Below are 18,225 nucleotides of genomic sequence, written 5' to 3'. Positions count from 1 at the left end.
TTGAGACAAAATCTGGGTGATATTGAACCGTATTTCTTTTCACAAGCTTTGTCACATCTCAATTAGCAAGCAACGACAGTTGATGGAGACTGCATGGGGACTATATCAACCTTCGCATCTGCACGTCATAAAGCAGATAAGATTAGAGCACTGGTGATTTTCAAACCGGTGCTACAAGATCCTGGTTCCACAAAATTTGGAAAACTTCCCCCACACCCTTACAAACTGTCCCAAATAACATATGACGCGTCCACAGCACCCAGAAGATGACTACACATCTGATGCCGAAGAAGGTGGCTTCCTCGTAAATGATCCAGATCGCAAGAAGACGAAAGGCAGATCCACAAGAAAACTGACACAGAAATCCCAAACATACAAGGAGGAGCCTGACGACGATGTGGTAGAGGTGAATGGAAGCAGAAAAAGGGCCACCAGAGGCCCACGCAGAGGCTCCAAGAAGATCAAGGTCGATGACTCAGACGATGAGAACGATGGGGACTTCAAAATCGAAGACCACCACTCAGAGGAAGAGGAAGATGACGACTTGGCGATAATCAGCCACTCACGCCACGAGGAAGGATCCAACCCTCAAACAGCTGTGAACCTAGATAGCGAGTCAGATTTGGAGATTGAAGCTAACGGAAACGGAGATGCGGCGAAAAGACCAAAGCCGAAACAACGTCTCTCCATGAGTCCAGGGGCTTCCGGGAAGAAGGCAAAAAAGCCTCGGAAAAAGAAAGAGCCAAAAGTGAAGGTTCCTTATTTTACCCGAACCACCAATAAGCTCTACGAGCAACACCCAGAGCTCAAGGATGTCTTCCCTTACCTTCAGTCACTTCCGGGCATTCCTGTGAAACGTGCCGAACAACCAGATAAGATGAATGTCCGTCTTTTGCCGTTTCAGTTGGAAGGTCTTAATTGGTTGTTGGCGCAAGAAGATGGTGAATTCCAAGGTGGTGTTCTCGCAGACGAGATGGGTATGGGTAAGACCATTCAAATGATTGCTCTTTTTATGAGCGACACACAAAAAAGGCCAAACTTGGTCGTGGGTCCCACTGTTGCATTGATGCAATGGAAAAACGAGATAGAAGCACATACGCACGATGGCCAACTCAAGACGCTATTATTCCACGGTGCTAATAGAGAAACCGACATGGAGGAGCTCTTGAAGTATGATGTGATTTTGACTTCTTATTCGGTGTTGGAAAGTGTCTACAGAAAAGAACGTTACGGATTCCGCAGAAAGAACGGTCTAGTGAAGCAGAAGTCCCCATTGCATGCATTACCATTCTACAGAGTCATCCTTGACGAAGCCCATAACATCAAGGATCGTACTTCCGGAACGGCAAAGGCAGCAAATGACTTGAACTGCCAGAAGAGATGGTGTTTAACTGGTACACCCTTACAGAACAGAATTGGTGAAATGTACTCATTGATTCGTTTCATGAAGCTCGACCCTTTCTACAAGTATTTCTGTACAAAGTGTGAATGCTCTCTGTCGGAGTGGAAGTTTTCTGATTGGAGGCACTGTGACCATTGTGGACATTCACCTATGCTCCACACAAACTTCTTCAACCACTTTATGTTGAAAAATATTCAAAAGCACGGTATCGAAGGGGATGGTCTCACTTCGTTTCAACACATTCGTTTGCTTTTGAGGAATGTCATGCTTCGAAGAACGAAATTGGAGCGTGCGGATGATTTAGGTCTTCCACCGAGAATCGTGGAGATTAGAAAGGATAAGTTCAATGCGGAGGAGAAAGACTTATACCAGTCTTTATACAGTGATTCGAAGAGAAAGTTCAACGATTACGTCGCCGAGGGTGTCGTTCTCAATAATTATGCTAACATTTTCACTTTGATCACGAGAATGAGACAGTTGGCTGATCACCCTGATTTAGTTCTCAAGAGGATCGGTACTAATGCGATTGCACAAGATGTCGAGGGTGTGATCATGTGTCAGTTGTGTGACGATGAGGCCGAGGAACCAATTGAGTCCAAGTGTCATCACAAGTTTTGTCGAATGTGTATTCAGGAGTATGTGGAGAGTTTCTCTGGAGAGGAGAAGAAGCTTGAATGCCCTGTTTGCCATATTGGTCTCTCCATCGACTTACAGCAGCCCGCCTTAGCTGTGGATGAGGAACAGTTTTCTAAAGCATCTATTGTTAACAGAATCAAGATGGGCACACACGGTGGAGAATGGAGACTGTCGACAAAGATTGAGGCATTGGTTGAGGAACTTTACAAACTTCGATCTGATAGACATACAATCAAGTCGATTGTGTTTTCACAATTTACATCTATGTTGGACTTGGTTGAGTGGAGACTCAAGAGAGCCGGTTTCCAGACGGTTAAACTTTCCGGATCTATGTCACCACAGCAGCGTGACAAGACAATCAAGTACTTTATGGAAAATACCCTGGTGGAAATATTTCTTGTGTCATTGAAAGCAGGTGGTGTTGCCCTTAACTTGTGTGAGGCGTCGCAAGTTTTTCTCATGGACCCATGGTGGAACCCAAGTGTGGAATGGCAGTCAATGGACCGTGTGCACAGAATTGGTCAGAAGAGGCCTATTCGTATCACGAGATTTTGTATTGAGGACAGTATTGAGCTGAAGATCATCGAGTTGCAAGACAAAAAGGCTAACATGATCCACGCCACTATCAATCATGACGATGCCGCTGTCAACAGACTTACCCCAGACGATCTCCAGTTTTTGTTCATGAATTAAACTTCTTGTGGGGAAACGGTAACTTACATACACAGGGAGTACAACTCCCCATATTTAATAGCACGATATCCGTAGCAGTAACACCACCCGTAGAATGACCTGTGCGGTAATTCACTATCTTGGGCAAGCATGACGCCAACAAGATAACCCAACATTCTTGAGTTCTGTTAGTAGAGAAATTAGCAGGTTTTGTCTACCATGAGTCAGCACCGTATCCGCTATGGCTCTTTTGCAGCCATTACCACGTGATACAAACCACGTGGCGTAAAATCGGTAATTACGAAGCTATGTTTGGATTCCCTTCATAAATTGGACACAAAAAGCTCACACTGGAAATAGAAAGTCAATTTGCTCCTCCCGCCCAAAGAAAACATTTAAACTTTCGTCTCTAGCCTGCTATCGCTCCTGCACACTCGTAGGTGACTCACGGGCGATAACAAAAATGCCTCTCCATCAACTGGGGCACCTGCAGGACACAGACTGAAAAACCTCCCCACATAAAAGGTCTTGCGATTCAATCACCACCCTACTACTACTTCCAATGCTTGATTTTTGGCTCAACTACCTAGAAAATCCGACACTATCGGTGCTTCCCCATGACTTCCTCAAGCCCGAGAACAACAGGTCGGTGGAGGCCACCAAGCTGATCCAGATTGCAGTCAAGCCGGACTTTGTCACTGGTTTAGCTGTTTTGGCAGCACTCATCTTCAGATTGACCGGTGACGATGATGTTGTCATTGCTACTGATGCCGAGGCAGAAGGCGAGCCTTTTATTGTGAGGTTGACGGTGGAACCCAAGATGCTGTTCAAGCAATTGGAGGAGAAGATTCGTCAGGAATACGACACCAACCAGCACAAGGTGGAGTACCACAACTTGGACGACATTGCGCAAGCCATCAAGGAGCAGAAGGGACTAGAAACACGCCCCCCATTGTTCAAGATCAGTTACCAGTTTGCCAGGGAGTCTCAGAAGTTGGAGACCTCTGTCAAGGGCTCGGTGAGAGACTTAGCTGTTTTCATTGACCCCAAGACGGCACAATTGCACTTTTTCTACAATGCTTTGCTTTATCGCTCAGAGAGAATGGACATATTTGCTGAGCAGTTCAGCCAGTTCACGACGACTGTGAGTCAGAATCCTGACGTTGAGATCACCAAGGTCAACTTGATCACACCCACCCAAAAGTCACATTTGCCTGACCCAACGTTGGACCTTGACTGGAGCGGCTACAGAGGGGCCATTCAAGATATCTTCATGAAGAACGCCTTGGAGTTCCCTGACAGAACATGTGTGGTCGAGACAAAGCTGTTCATGGATCCTTCCTCCAAAACCAGAACTTTCACCTACAAGCAGATCAACGAAGCTTCCAATGTGGTTGGTAATTACTTGAAGGAGACTGGCATCAAGAAGGGCGACATTGTCATGATTTATGCCTACAGAGGCGTGGATTTGATGGTCGCTGTAATGGGTGTGTTGAAGGCTGGTGCTACCTTCTCTGTCATTGACCCAGCCTACCCTCCAGCTAGACAAAACATTTACCTTTCCGTGGCCAAGCCTCAGGGTCTCATTGGCTTGGAGAAGGCTGGCGTTTTGGACGATCTTGTCAAGGACTATATCAAGGACGAGCTTAATGTGGTGACTTCTATCCCACAGTTGAAGCTTCAAGATGACGGTTCAATTATCGGTGGTCTGGAAGATTCTTCGGAGGATGTTTTGACGGCATATCAGTCGTTCGCTCAAAAGCCTACTGGAGTAATTGTCGGTCCTGACTGCAACCCAACATTGAGTTTCACTTCCGGCTCTGAGGGTGTGCCTAAGGGTGTTTTGGGTCGTCACTACTCCCTTGCATACTACTTTCCCTGGATGGCCAAGCGTTTCGGTCTTTCTTCCGACGATAAATTCACAATGTTGTCTGGTATTGCCCATGATCCTATCCAAAGAGATATGTTCACGCCACTTTTCTTGGGAGCCCAGCTTATTGTCCCTACAGCTGACGATATCGGTACTCCAGGTAAATTGGCTGATTGGATGGCCGAATATGGTACTACCGTCACCCATCTCACACCAGCTATGGGTCAGCTTTTGAGTGCCCAAGCCACTACTGCTATTCCAAGCTTGCACCACGCATTTTTCGTCGGTGACATTTTGACCAAGAGAGATTGTCTCCGTTTGCAGACTTTGGCCGAGAACGTCTACATCGTGAATATGTACGGAACCACTGAAACACAACGTGCTGTCTCCTACTTCGAGATCAAGTCCAGAGCCGCTGACCCCACCTTTTTGAAGAACTTGAAGGATGTTATGCCTGCTGGAACCGGTATGTACAATGTGCAAATGTTGGTGGTGAACAGAAACGATCCTTCGCAGACTTGTGGTGTTGGTGAAATTGGAGAAATCTACGTCAGAGCTGCTGGTTTGGCTGAGGGCTACCGTGGCTTGCCAGACTTGAACAAGCAAAAGTTTGTCACAAACTGGTACGTTGATCCTCAACAATGGACTGAGCAGGATCAGGCCAATGCTGATGTTACTAAGCAACCATGGAGAGAGCAGGGCTGGTTTGGACCCAGAGACAGATTGTACAGAACCGGTGACTTGGGCAGATACTTACCAGACGGTAATGTTGAGTGCTGTGGTAGAGCCGATGACCAAGTGAAGATCAGAGGTTTCCGTATTGAATTAGGTGAGATTGATACACACTTGTCTCAACACCCATTGGTCAGAGAGAACGTCACTTTGGTGAGAAGAGACAAGAGTGAGGAGCCCACTTTGATCTCCTACATTGTGCCCAAGGAGTGTCCCGAGTTGCACGAGCTCAAGGCCGATGTTGAGGACCAGGACGACCCTATTGTGGGTGGATTGGCTGCTTACGGTGCTTTGATCAAGGACATCAAGCTGCACTTGAAGAAGAGATTAGCTTCTTATGCAATCCCCACCATCATCGTCCCATTGGTCAAGTTGCCACTTAATCCAAATGGTAAGGTCGACAAGCCCAAGTTGCCTTTCCCAGATACCGCCCAGCTTGAAGCTGTGGCCCGGTTGGCTGCTGATAAGAGAGGTGTTGATCACGAGGAGGAGAGCTTTAACGAATTGGAGGCCACCATCCGTGACTTGTGGATCGAGGTTTTGCCAAACAGACCAGCCACTATCGCCAAGGACGACTCTTTCTTCGACCTTGGTGGCCACTCGATTTTGGGTACCCGTATGATTTTCGAGTTGAGAAAGAAGCTCAATGTTGATGTGCCTTTGGGAATTATTTTCAAGAACCCCACGATCGAGCTGTTCTCCAAGGAGGTTGCCAAGTACAAGAAGGGTGACTTTGCTCAATTGGCCGACGGTAAAGCAGAGCGTCACGAAGTTGAAATCGATAACTCCCTTACCTACAGCGATGACGCCAAGGAGCTCACCAGAGATGCTCTTCTCAAGCTGTACCCATCGTTGGAGAAGTTGGACTTTTCTTCGACTGTGAATGTCTTCCTCACTGGTGCCACTGGTTTCCTTGGCTCCTTCATCCTTCGTGATCTTTTGCTGGGCCGTAAGGGTGACTTCAAGGTTTACGCTCATGTCAGAGCATCTTCTGCAGAGGCTGGTCTTGAAAGATTGCGCAAGACTGGTAAAACGTACGGGATTTGGAACGAAGAGTGGGCTTCCAAGATTGAGGTTGTTCTCGGTGACTTGAGCAAGCCCCAGTTTGGCTTGGAGGCTTCTGCTTGGTCTACGCTTGCCAACGCTGTGGATGTCATTATCCACAATGGTGCTTTGGTCCACTGGGTTTACCCATACTCTCAGTTGAGAGACGCCAATGTCATTTCTACAGTCAACGTGATGAACTTGGCTGGAGAGGGCAAGCCTAAGCAGTTCTCTTTTGTGTCCACCACATCCACTCTTGACAGCGACTACTTCATCAACGCCTCTGACGAGTTGACATCCAGAGGTTTCGCTGGTATTGCTGAGCTGGACGACTTGAATGGATCCAGCACTGGTTTGGGTACTGGCTATGGTCAGTCTAAGTGGGCTGCTGAGTACATTATCAGAAGAGCCGGTGAAAGAGGTTTGAAGGGCTGCATCACCAGACCAGGCTACGTTACTGGCTTCTCGAAGACCGGTGCTTCTAACACCGACGATTTCCTTTTGAGAATGTTGAAGGGTTGTGCTGAGCTCGGTTCCTACCCAGACATCACCAACAACGTCAATGCTGTTCCTGTTGACCAGGTGGCTCGTGTTGTTGTGGCTACTGCGCTTTACCCACCACACTCTGATTACTTAGCTGTTGCACAGGTGACAGGCCATCCTAGAATCAGATTCAATGATATGTTGGCCTCACTCAAGACCTACGGATATGACTTGAAGTGTGAGGACTACCCTGAGTGGAGAACATCGTTGGAGAAGTTTGTCATTGCTGACTCCAGGGACTCTGCATTGTACCCATTGCTCCATTTTGTTCTTGACAATTTGCCTCAGGACACCAAGGCTCCTGAGTTGGACGATCAAAACGCCGTGAAATCCTTGAAGGCAGACAAAGACCTTCTGGGCGAAGACAGATCTGCCGGTGATGGTCTTGATGCTGCTCAAATGGGCATTTACATCAGTTATTTGGTGAAGATCGGCTTCTTGCCAGCTCCTTCCAACCAGGGTGAGCCATTGCCAGAGATTGAGTTGACTCAAGAGGCCTTGGACCTTATTGCCTCTGGTGCTGGTGCCCGTGGATCTGCGGGAAAATAATTCATTTAAAATCAAAAATGTGTATATAAAAGTTGAATACCGTAACGAGTGGTGTTGTAGAATGGGAAATCAATAGTCGGTTGCGAAATAATAGGCAATTTCTCAGTGCCCCACCGTGGGGATGAAAAGAGGTCTGATGCGATAACTACCTCTGACCACCGTGACGTTGAGTTATATTAACTATTAATCCAGGTTTTTGGGAAACTTTCTTTTTTTGAATTACCCAAATTCTCTTCTAGATTCATGATTCTTGGTGCTGCTGATAGTATGCGTGCTGGTACATCCGTACACATATGTCTCACATACTTGAATCACTTTAAGCCTACTACATCTACAATCTCCCCCACCCATTGCATGTAACTCAAAACGGCCTATGGATATGAGTGAACATAGCAGCCACAATGGAAACCGAAGTTCAGACCAGACTACTCCGAGCCCGAAGGCCGCAAACTCATTTGGCATGTCTCTGACCCAAAGGAAACGGCCGAAAGGCACCCCAATGCTGCCGAGAAGTCCGGTGCTGCCTCTCCAAGGCAACCAGCTTAGTGGAACCGAGTTTCTGGCGAAGAAGAGGCTTGTTGAGCAGTTTTACATGCCTCGATCCGATCCTCCACTGAAAGCACATAGCTATTCCGATCTCATAACAGCATTTCGGCAAGGGTCAGCTGAATCGCCTTCTCGAGAACCTCGACAGGAAGAAGCTTTCCCATGGCTGCAAGTCACAGCTAAAAAGTCATTTATGGAGTTGGCGGAAGAGGGAAAACTACAATACTCACCCATAGACCGGGACATCCAAAGTCCGGCTAAAGTGGCCGAGATGCTTCTAGGTGTGGATGATGAAGACGACGATTCGAGAGTAGTTGACCTGCTCGTTCTGGCTTTAGAAACCTCAGCGCTGGCGCTAGAGCGGAAATTTGAAAAGGACCTCAATGTGACTTGTGCACCCACCGAGCAGTTGAACATGCTCAGTGAGTATTTAAGCAAGCTTTCTGAGGAGGTTCAGACGTTGCATAAAGAGCTTTCGGAAACCACACTGCGATTGAAGAGCAACTTCAGACTGCAGCTCCAGGTGAGCATGGAGAAGCTTGACAAGTTGGATGAATTGTTAAAGTCTTTGACTGGACGACTTGACGATAGCAGACAGCGGATGCAAAGCTCCAAGGTGGTGATGACTGAGGAAATGGCAGACAAGATTGCTGTATTGGAGTATGTTGCGAAAAGGTTCAACGAGCATGATCAATTGGTGAGACAAAGGAGGGTGACGCAACTGATATCTTTTCTCTGCTGTATCATTGGAGGTCTTTGTATCTACGTTTTGGCTAGGTATTTCGGGATATTCTGAGTGCAGCGAGGCAGCATGATTAACTCCTAGATCCTTGACTGTGACAATATTTATAAATGCATGTGCCCATGGCGGCGAACAAGAAGAAGAAGAGACGCAATGTTCTCAGGTATAATGTCCAGCTTGATGGTCTTTCTTCTCGATTCCTAAGGTTGTCTCTAAAGCATTGGCTGCAAAACGCCATGCAGTTCTACGTCAACGTAGATTGTGATTCAAGAGGTGCGTCACCTTTGTGAAACAATTGATGGTGAACTCAAAGCAGCCGTTGATCTCATTAAACAAACGTAAGATTCAATCCTCGCAAATATTGACGTAATTCCGGCTTTGACTATCAGACCCGCACCGAACTCTCGGACTTCTGCTCGTTACGCGGTTGCCCCACTTTTGCATGCCTTACCCCAGACGGACTTCTGTCACCCTCATCCAAAATGCCACCAACTACCTCATTTCTTTATGATTTCAGACAGTGAAAGTGACTTCAATCGTTTTGCATGCAATGAATGCAAGCGAAGGAGAATCCGCTGCGCCCGAGAGCTCCCCGTATGTGGAACATGTCGAACAGCCAAGCGTCACTGCTTGTATGAGCAGCCCAAACGATCGCCTCTTACTAGGAAACATTTGACAGAAGTGGAGGAAGAACTCAGTGTTACAAGGCAAATCATTGCTCGATACTGCCCGGACGTCGACCTTCAACAATTAGTGGGCAAGCTTCGAAACGGGACAAGCATCGATGATCTTCCAGACGATGTGGTGGTGAAACGAAGGAAGATCGAAGAACCTAATCAAAACGGTTTCATTAGTCATACCCCGCAGATGGACATTCTGCTGCTTTTGCAGAAACACGATGACATCCCAGGCCTGCTGCTGATGCAATTCCAAATTCCTCAGTATCTTCCACCAACTATCAATGAGACAGATGCTATGTCCAATTCAAAAAGCTCAACTTCATCTTCACCATTGTCCAACACATATAGCAGTAAATGCCTGTGGGATGAACGGAGATCCATGTTGGATAGAAAACTCTCGGTGACTGACGGAATGGCTACAACTGAAAGTAACTGCTACTTGGGAACCACCAGCTCGGCTGCATTGATCAATCTCATTGGAGGTGGCTACTTCCTTCAGCAAAATAAGCCAAAAATTCGAGAAAGCGATTCGCCCTCTTCAGCGTCTTCCCTTGCATCAATCTCCATTCCTTCCAGACTGAGAATAGAGCACTACGTGAACATGTACTTTGAAACGTACCATGTATCGTACCCCATCGTACATCGGCCTCTTTTCCTAGCTCAGCTTAATGAGGTCGTGGAGGCACCTCCTGGATGGCGTTCCTTGCTTTACATAGTAGCCGCCATTGGCCTGTTCATGTCAGCCACAAACGGTGACGAGGATGATGATCTTACTCTCCTAGATTGTGCTAAGAAGGAACTTTCCCTTGAAGATTTAGAAACGGGCTCCCTCACGCTCGTTCAGACGCTAGCTTTGATTTCAAATTATCTTCAAAAGCGAGACAGGCCTAATTCAGGCTACAACTACCTTGGCTTAGCGGCACGAATGGCTCTTGGCCTAGGCCTCCATAAAGATTTGGCCGAACCAGGTGACCTGCTTTTGAACCAGGAAATGCGTCGCCGTGTGTGGTGGTGCCTATACATCTTTGACTGTGGACTGACAATCACGTATGGACGACCATTGGGCATTCCATGTGCTGGACTCGACGCCAAGTTGCCCATGAATGTCGTGGACTCGAATTTGACAGCTATGACCGCAGCTCCTCCTCAACAAGAGAAAGGACCCACCGTCTACACAAGCGTGAGGCTTCAAGCGCTTTTCCATATATTCACCAACAGCATATACGAAAGGATCATCAGTGATCCATTTCCACTGGCTCAAACATTGTTACGGTGGGACTGTGAATATATAGAGCGCTGGAAGCTGTTGATTCCCAGAAGCTTTCGAGAAGACGCTGATGTCTCTGCTAGATTCAAACTAGCTCATGCGGTGTTGCACTGGCGATCCAGGAACCTTCGAATTATCATGTACCGAACCTTCATGTTGAAAAGGCTCTTTTCCGACAAGCAAGAGCCTGTGGATGATTACGAGACAAAGGCAGGAGAGGTTTGTCTTCGGGAGTGTAGCATTACTATTCAAAGCATGGATACCTTCTGGAGCGAAAAGGCCCAGTACAACCGGATGGATGCATGGTACCTGCTTTTCTTCCTTATCCCAGCAGTCGTTATGCCACTTGTTTGTCTAAGGAACGATCCTGTTTCTTCGGAAGCCAACGCATGGCGAAAAGAGGTTGTAATGGCACAAAGGGTGATTGACAAGATCCTGAAAATCTGTCCTCCGGCGGCTAGAATATCTGAATTTATCAGTAGCATGGCGCTAGGATGTCTCGGAAACCAGGAAAACACCACTGGCTTCACGCCATTGAACGACAATATGGCCTTTCCCACTATAGCTGTTGACGAAAGCCCTATGTCCCAGCTCATGCAGCTACACACGATGCTCTGGCCCTCGTCCTTTGACATCGAACAACAGTTTTAAAAGTTTATTTTCTATCATGCCTAGATAAGGGCGTAACCGCCACCTGCAATAATCTCTTCTCCCGTCACATACGAGGAAGCATGGCTAGCCAAGAACACATATACACCCTTGAGCTCATAAGTGGAGCACATTCTGCCTGCCGGGATCAAGCCTGACCAAACCTTTCTCCATTCCTCTGGATGACTGTCGGTCATTTCTGTCTGGATGTAACCTGGAGAAACACAGTTGACTCTGGCAAAATCGACCCACTCAACCGCTAGACACTTTGCCAAACGCACTAAAGCGGCTTTCGAGGCATTGTATGGCGCCTGAGGTTGTGGGTAGTTCACAATGCTAGAAGAAATGGAGGCAGTGAAGACGATTCTGCCCTGTTTGAAGCCAGCACTCTCCTTCTGCATCTTAAAAGCGTTAGCAGCCGCCTGGGCCGTAAAGAAAGCGCCATCTAGGTTGACACTCAAAGTCTTGTGGTAGTTTTCCTCGGTGAAGTCCTCTCCTTTCTGCTGGACTGCAACACCGGCATTTGGAACCACCACATCCAAACGACCAAAGTCCTCAAGCACCTGAGCGACACAGATCTCGATTTCCTTTTTGTTGACAACGTTGCACTGGTAAGCCTTGAAGCGGACCCCTAGCTTCTTGAACTTTGTCTCCACTTCTTTCACTTCCTCGGGCTTCAGCGAATTGTAAGTCACAGCGATATCCGCACCTGCCTCAGCAAGTCCTATAGCAACTCCGAGACCGATACCACGAACGCCTCCGGTGACGAGGGCAACCTCGGACTTGAGGGAGAAGAGGCTAAAAACAGGTGATTCCTGGGGTTGGAAAAGCATGTTTATGACAATTGGACTCTGGCTCCAGACTTTGGCGATTCTGGTCTTTATATGCCACCGATGGTGGGGCGGCGCGGGACAGTACCCCAGATTCAGGGGTCACAGGTGTCCGCTGGAGCGGACTGGCCCTGTACCAGGAAAAAGTACAATACTTTCCGATATAGAGAAAACTTTGTATGCCTCAACGGACAATGTTGCGAAAGTGGCGGAGGGCTCTGAATCTGTGAAGCATACCAGGTGGGTTGCCTGATTCTTCAGAGTATGAGACAATGCGATAAGGCACTGACAGAAAGATGTACTTCTCTGCTATAGACGATCGACTAACCCCATGAACAAATAATTGTTTTAGAATGACAGTCTATTAAAGCTACCCTGTCGTAGCACTGATCGAAAGCCTTCCCCGTGTGGAGGCCAGATCTCCGTTGAATGGCTGCAAATGCGCTGCACCAGAGGTTCACAGAACTCCGCCGGAGAACATAAAAAGGCCATGATTCCAGGAAACTTCTTCACCAACAATGCCCGCCGAAAACCCAGCCTTCGTTCTCAAAGCAGTTAAAAATGTTGTCTTGGAAAACAGACCCATCAAGCCCTTGCAGCCCAAGGAAGTGAGGGTTCATATAGAGCAAACCGGTATCTGTGGAAGTGACGTCCACTACTGGCAGAAGGGCCGTATTGGAAAATTTATCATGGAGGAGGGAAAAGACATGGTGTTGGGACACGAGCTGGCAGGTACGGTGGTGGAGATTGGCTCAGATGTGACCACATTGAAGAAAGGTGACAGAGTTTCAGTGGAACCAGGCGTGCCATGCCGTTACTGTGATCTTTGCCGTGATGGTAAATACAACATGTGTGAGGATATGGTTTTTGCAGCCACGCCTCCATGGGATGGCACTTTGCAGCGTTACTACAATGTTGCATACGACTACTGCTACAAGATCCCAGACCACATGAATATGGAGGAGGCCGCTCTTGTTGAACCAGTCACCGTTGCCGTTCAAGCATGCAAGAGAGCTGATCTCAGAGGAAGAGATTTTGTTGTTGTGTTCGGCTGCGGTCCAATTGGATTATTGTGCCAGGCTGTGGCCAAGGCTCTTGGGTGCAAAAAAGTGATTGGTGTTGATATTTCTGACGGACGTTTAGAGTTTGCCAAGACCTTCGGAGCTGATGGTGTTTTCAAGATGCCTCCCAAGGAGGAGAACGAAGATGCCGAGGCATACGCCAAGAGGGTTTCTGCTACCATCAAGAAGGAATTCGATATTGGTGAGTACGGAGCTGATGTGATCTTGGAGGCTACTGGTGCGGAGCCATGTATCCAGACTGGTGTCTTTTTGGCAAGACACGAGGGAAGGTTTGTTCAAACAGGTATGGGCAGAGAGTTTGTCAGCTTCCCTGTTACTGAGGCTCTTGTGAAGCAGCTCAACTGGACCGGTACCATCAGATACTCCACCGGCTGCTACCCCACTGCTGTTGATTTAGTCGCTTCTGGCAAGATTGACGTGAAGAGACTCGTCACCAACAGATTCAAGTTTGAGGAGGCCGAGAAGGCGTTTGAATTGGTGAAGGAGGGCAGAACCGATGTGGTCAAGGTGATGATCGCCGGTGTCACCGACGAGACCAAGATCTGAGTCGGAACAGAATAGATAAGAAATGTGTCAATGATTGGTTTTACTGTAGAGAGTATTTTGCGGTTTTGGAGTATTCTGATGTGATACTACTAGAGATCTGTTTGCATGCTCAAACTATATATCTCTCATGCATACCTCCCTCACAACTACACTTCTAATAACGGCTTTTTAGAGCCAATATCAATAATGAAAAGAGCCCGTTTTGCTTCAATCTAATCTTTTCGTCAATTGCTACTCCAGCTCCCAATGGGTAGTCGCAACTCGGCTAATGAGATTTGGATAAGCAACTCCGAATTACACAAAACTCATAAGAATCCCTTGAGTTCAAAATAAGCTTTCGAAGTTCTCTCTTCGATCATTCGATCTACCCCATATCAATCACCAATGGGGTATCCCGCCCGCACGATAGTGCGACAGAAGTCCGAGGCGACAGAAGTCCGGGGCCATAAAGGCCCGGTGCACACTTAACCCCACTACAGCTCATCGGCGGTCACAAAGCCAGCAGTATAAATGTCTCGGGTGCTGTCACTTTTCTGTGTTTCTCATCACAAGAGTCAAATACAGATTTCGCAGCCACCATGTCCACCATTAGAAAGCCAAACCCACAGCTCTCCGACAGCGTCTTTGAGATGTTCTCCATGAAGGGGAAGGTCACCATCATCACTGGTGCAGCTGGCGGAATTGGAGCAGAAGTGTCTAGAGCTTTGGCTGAAGCTGGAGGAGACTGCGCTTTGTGGTACGGAAGGAACACCGCAGCCATTGATATTGCCAAAGAGCTCGAGGAAAAATACAAGGTCAAGGCAAAGGCATACAAGGTCAATGTGAGAGAATGGGAGCTGGTTGACAATGGCGTCAAGGAAGTGATCAAGGACTTTGGTCACTTGGATGTGATGATTGCCAATGCTGGTATTCCAGCCACCGCAGGTCTTCTCAAGCTGAGCTTCGAGGAGTGGAACAATGTTGTTCAAACCGACTACAACGGTGTGTTCTACTGTGCTCGTGCTGCTGGTCAGGTTTTCGAAAAACAGGGCCACGGTAACTTGATCACCACTGCCTCCATGTCTGGGTCCATTGTGAATCTTCCCCAGCAGCAGGCTAACTACAATGCTATCAAGGCTGCTGTGATCCACTTGACCAAGTCTTTGGCTGTAGAGTGGGCCGACTTTGCCAGATGTAACTCGGTCTCTCCAGGATATATCGACACGCCAATTTCCTACCAGGTGACTGAGGAGACCAAGGAGGAGTGGTACAGAAGAACACCAATGAGAAGAGATGCTGATGCCAGGGAGCTCAAGGGTATTTACCTCTACTTGGCCAGTAACGCTTCTACTTTCACCACTGGCAGTGACTTTATCGTTGACGGTGGTCACTGCTGCCCATGAGGAATAAATAGTCAAGATTAGAATGATGAGTGAAGTGTAGACAGCCGAAGAGGTGGATGTTTCGCCAATTGCTGCAAGCCTCTGTTCAATTGAAATATAACACGAAATATAGCATGAAAAAGTGACTCGAGGAATCATCATTCCAGAAAGCCACCTTCCAAGTCCCCAAGAAGATCCTGATACGATCCAGATCAAACGGACACAGGATACCTCCTTCTCGCTCTAAGCTTGGTGTCTTAGCCGTAGTTTCATGTTCTCTTCTTCTCCTCTTTGCATCCTCATTCACCGAGACTCGGTGAAAAACTTTTGGCTTCAATGGCTGCAAAATGCCTGCGCGTATAGCTGCCTGCCCCACATACCCCACTGTACCTACCTTGCCGAGCGTCCAACCGTCGAATCAGAAAGATCCAGTCGACCAAGCACTCCTGTACTCCGGAAATCATCACCACATAATCGCCAGAACAAGCTGCCCCGGACCCCTGTCGCCCTCGTATTTCCACACATGCCCCGCGCGTCACCCCAGTCTCGGAGCTCTTTTGGGCATTCCCGGAACGCTCCATGCTCACAACCATATAAGGTGGCCATTTTGCAGCCATTCTACTGACACCACTCACACAAGCATGTTTTTCAAAACGACTCCCATCGAGGAGATTGTGGGAAAATCCATCGCTGAGGTGCTCCCCAACCACGGCAAACCATGGTATCGGGTCCGCCACCTCTTGGAACTCAATCTTATCTTGCTTGTGCCTCTTCTCTCTTCTGCCACTGCTGGTTACGATGGCTCTTTGATGAACGGGCTTCAGGCCATTGATGAGTGGAAGGACGAGTTTGGTCATCCCAAGGGCACCATGCTTGGATTCATCAATGCTGCTCAAAACTTTGGCTGCGTTATCGCTCTTCCCTTCTGTGGCTGGCTCACAGACTACCTCGGTAGAAAATGGACCTTGTGCATTGGTCTTTGGGGAATTGTCATTGCTACTATAATTCAGGCAACTGGCCACTCATTGGCTCAGCTCATTGCCTCGAGGTTTATTGTAGGAGGCGCTGGAATGCTTGCAGTTCAGCCTGCTCCGCTTCTTGTGGCTGAATTATCATACCCTAGCTTCAGAGGAAAGATGACCTCAATGTACTGGTGCTTGTACTATTTGGGGGCTATTTTGGCATCCTGGGCGTGCTATGGTACTGCTGGTCTGGGTGACAATTGGGCATGGCGTATACCTACCATTCTTCAGGCTGGTTATCCTGTGGTGCAACTTGCCTTCTTGGTATTTGTGCCTGAAAGCCCCAGATGGTTGATATCCAAGGGCAAGGTCGACAAGGCACGGGAAGTCATGGTAAAGTACCACGCTGGTGGTGACAATGATAGTGCCTTGGTGGATGTGGAGATCAGAGAGATCCTTGCAGCATTGGACATGGAGAGACTGGCGAAACAGACGAAATGGCTGGACTTGATCGCTACGCCAGGCAACAGAAGAAGAACGTACATTGCATTGTCGTTAGGAATTTTTGCCCAATGGAACGGTGTGGCAGTGGTGTCCTACTACCTCACGTTGGTACTTGATACCATTGGAATCACTAGCTCGTCAATGCAAACGCTCATCAACGGGCTTTTGCAAATTTTCAACCTTATTGCCGCAGCTTCAGCGGCGTTATTGGTTGACTATCTCGGCAGAAGAACCCTATTCCTCTGGTCAGGAATAGGAATGCTTGTGTCGTACATCATCTGGACGGCCTGCCTGGCTGTTTTTGATCAGAACGGGTCAATGGCAGCGGGACGTGCTGTGGTGGGCTTCATCTTCATCTTTTACTTCCATTACGACATTGCCTATACGCCTTTGCTTTTGGCGTACCCGACGGAAATCTTCCCATACTCGTTGCGGTCCAAAGGTGTCACGGTAGAACTTCTTGGAGTATACGGCTCATTGGTGATAGCGTCTTTTTGCAATTCCATCGCCTTGGACGACATCGGCTGGCGCTACTACATTGTGTTCTGCGTGTTGCTCTTCATCATTGTTCTCAACACATACTTCTTCTACCCTGAAACCAAGGGCTACTCGCTTGAGGAGGTGGCCAAATTGTTTGACGGAGAAAAAATGGATTTAGAGCTGATTGCCGACAAAAAAGTGGAAGTTCATCATGTTGAAATACTCAGAAAAGCAGAGAATAGGAAGGCATAGACGAGGGTGCTGATCAATTGCCGTTTGAAACACTTGCATTCAGTGTTTCGGTTTTCTTGACCCGTTACAAAATATCACGTCATCAGCGGCGGTGATCCCGAGGCGTGTAATACATTGAGAGTTGGAGTCAGACGGAGTCAAAGAGCAGCAAAAAAACAAAAAAATAGGCTAGTATATTGAAAAAGTTAACAAATTTTTGTGTTTTGGTTCGGATCGCAACCTGTGTAGCTATGTGCTCCCCAAAGTACCTCCGAGCGGTACTGATGAAACCAGCACCGAGAGAGCGGAATACGTCAGGCAGCTTGGCGGACAGCGCGTTGCCAAGTGCCATTGTTTGTGATGTTCGATACCATAGACCCCATCACACAAAATCACGCTTGAATGTCCCTAATGTGAGGTTCATAACGGCCCGGTTTGCAACCGATTTGCCGAGTCGGGGACCTCCAACCGACGTGGGGTGAGTGTGAGGCTGGCAGGCTGTTTCGTTGTCAGCCTGCCTGCAGTACCATGCTGTCTGGTGCCTCCACTTTTCTTTTCCTTTGCGGTAGCCTGTCTAGTGGTTGTGCGGTGAGACCAGCCGGGGACGCCCACATGCAGTACATTTTCCCTGTAGCAGGAAACGTCATAGCCTGGTTACCGTCGTTGGTGGTGTGGAATTGCCGATCGGGACCACTTTATATTTTCCAACCTTCCCCAGACGCTGCAGCTGCCACCAGCCCCTGGCCCCGTGCAATCACGAAAACCCGTACACCGACAGGTCCCCCAACGCCCGGCAACCCCAGGACCCCTGTCTCACCATCTATCTGTCTGTGAATTTCTTTTTTCCGCTCATCAAAATCTCTTTTTCAGAGATAAGACAAGCACTTCCAACATATAC

At 48.0% G+C, this 18,225-nt stretch overlaps 6 protein-coding genes across 6 annotated transcripts; 5 read left to right on the top strand and 1 right to left on the bottom strand. All coding sequences in view use genetic code 12, as the record gives it.

The window, feature by feature from the left end:
* Positions 1-241: 241 nt before the first annotated feature.
* RAD16 (DNA repair protein) lies at positions 242-2,731 on the top strand (the record flags this gene model as incomplete). The annotated part of the gene is made up of 1 exon (XM_025479595.1): positions 242-2,731. One exon carries the CDS (start codon positions 242-244, stop codon positions 2,729-2,731), a length of 2,490 nt encoding a protein of 829 aa, XP_025339068.1.
* Positions 2,732-3,272: 541 nt separating this feature from the next.
* On the top strand, positions 3,273-11,334 carry LYS2 (L-aminoadipate-semialdehyde dehydrogenase; the record flags this gene model as incomplete). Its single annotated transcript, XM_025479594.1, has 3 exons — positions 3,273-7,422; positions 7,982-8,706; positions 9,358-11,334. 3 exons carry the CDS (start codon positions 3,273-3,275, stop codon positions 11,332-11,334), a joined length of 6,852 nt encoding a protein of 2,283 aa, XP_025339067.1.
* A 20-nt stretch (positions 11,335-11,354) lies between these two features.
* CXQ87_001043 (uncharacterized protein) lies at positions 11,355-12,164 on the bottom strand (the record flags this gene model as incomplete). Its single annotated transcript, XM_025479593.1, has 1 exon — positions 11,355-12,164. The coding sequence occupies one exon, from the start codon at positions 12,162-12,164 to the stop codon at positions 11,355-11,357; it is 810 nt and encodes a 269-aa protein (XP_025339066.1).
* A 515-nt stretch (positions 12,165-12,679) lies between these two features.
* Positions 12,680-13,789, top strand: CXQ87_001042 (NAD(P)-dependent alcohol dehydrogenase; the record flags this gene model as incomplete). The annotated part of the gene is made up of 1 exon (XM_025479592.1): positions 12,680-13,789. One exon carries the CDS (start codon positions 12,680-12,682, stop codon positions 13,787-13,789), a length of 1,110 nt encoding a protein of 369 aa, XP_025339065.1.
* A 578-nt stretch (positions 13,790-14,367) lies between these two features.
* CXQ87_001041 (uncharacterized protein) lies at positions 14,368-15,171 on the top strand (the record flags this gene model as incomplete). The annotated part of the gene is made up of 1 exon (XM_025479591.1): positions 14,368-15,171. The coding sequence occupies one exon, from the start codon at positions 14,368-14,370 to the stop codon at positions 15,169-15,171; it is 804 nt and encodes a 267-aa protein (XP_025339064.1).
* A 620-nt stretch (positions 15,172-15,791) lies between these two features.
* Positions 15,792-17,348, top strand: CXQ87_001040 (uncharacterized protein; the record flags this gene model as incomplete). The annotated part of the gene is made up of 1 exon (XM_025479590.1): positions 15,792-17,348. One exon carries the CDS (start codon positions 15,792-15,794, stop codon positions 17,346-17,348), a length of 1,557 nt encoding a protein of 518 aa, XP_025339063.1.
* Between the last annotated feature and the right edge of the window lie 877 nt (positions 17,349-18,225).

This window comes from Candidozyma duobushaemuli, assembly GCF_002926085.2.
Source record: "Candidozyma duobushaemuli strain B09383 chromosome Unknown A_B09383, whole genome shotgun sequence".
Taxonomy (NCBI): Eukaryota; Fungi; Ascomycota; class Pichiomycetes; order Serinales; family Metschnikowiaceae; genus Candidozyma; species Candidozyma duobushaemuli.
Note: the sequence above shows the minus strand (reverse complement) of the source record. Positions and strands in the feature narration are given on the sequence as shown.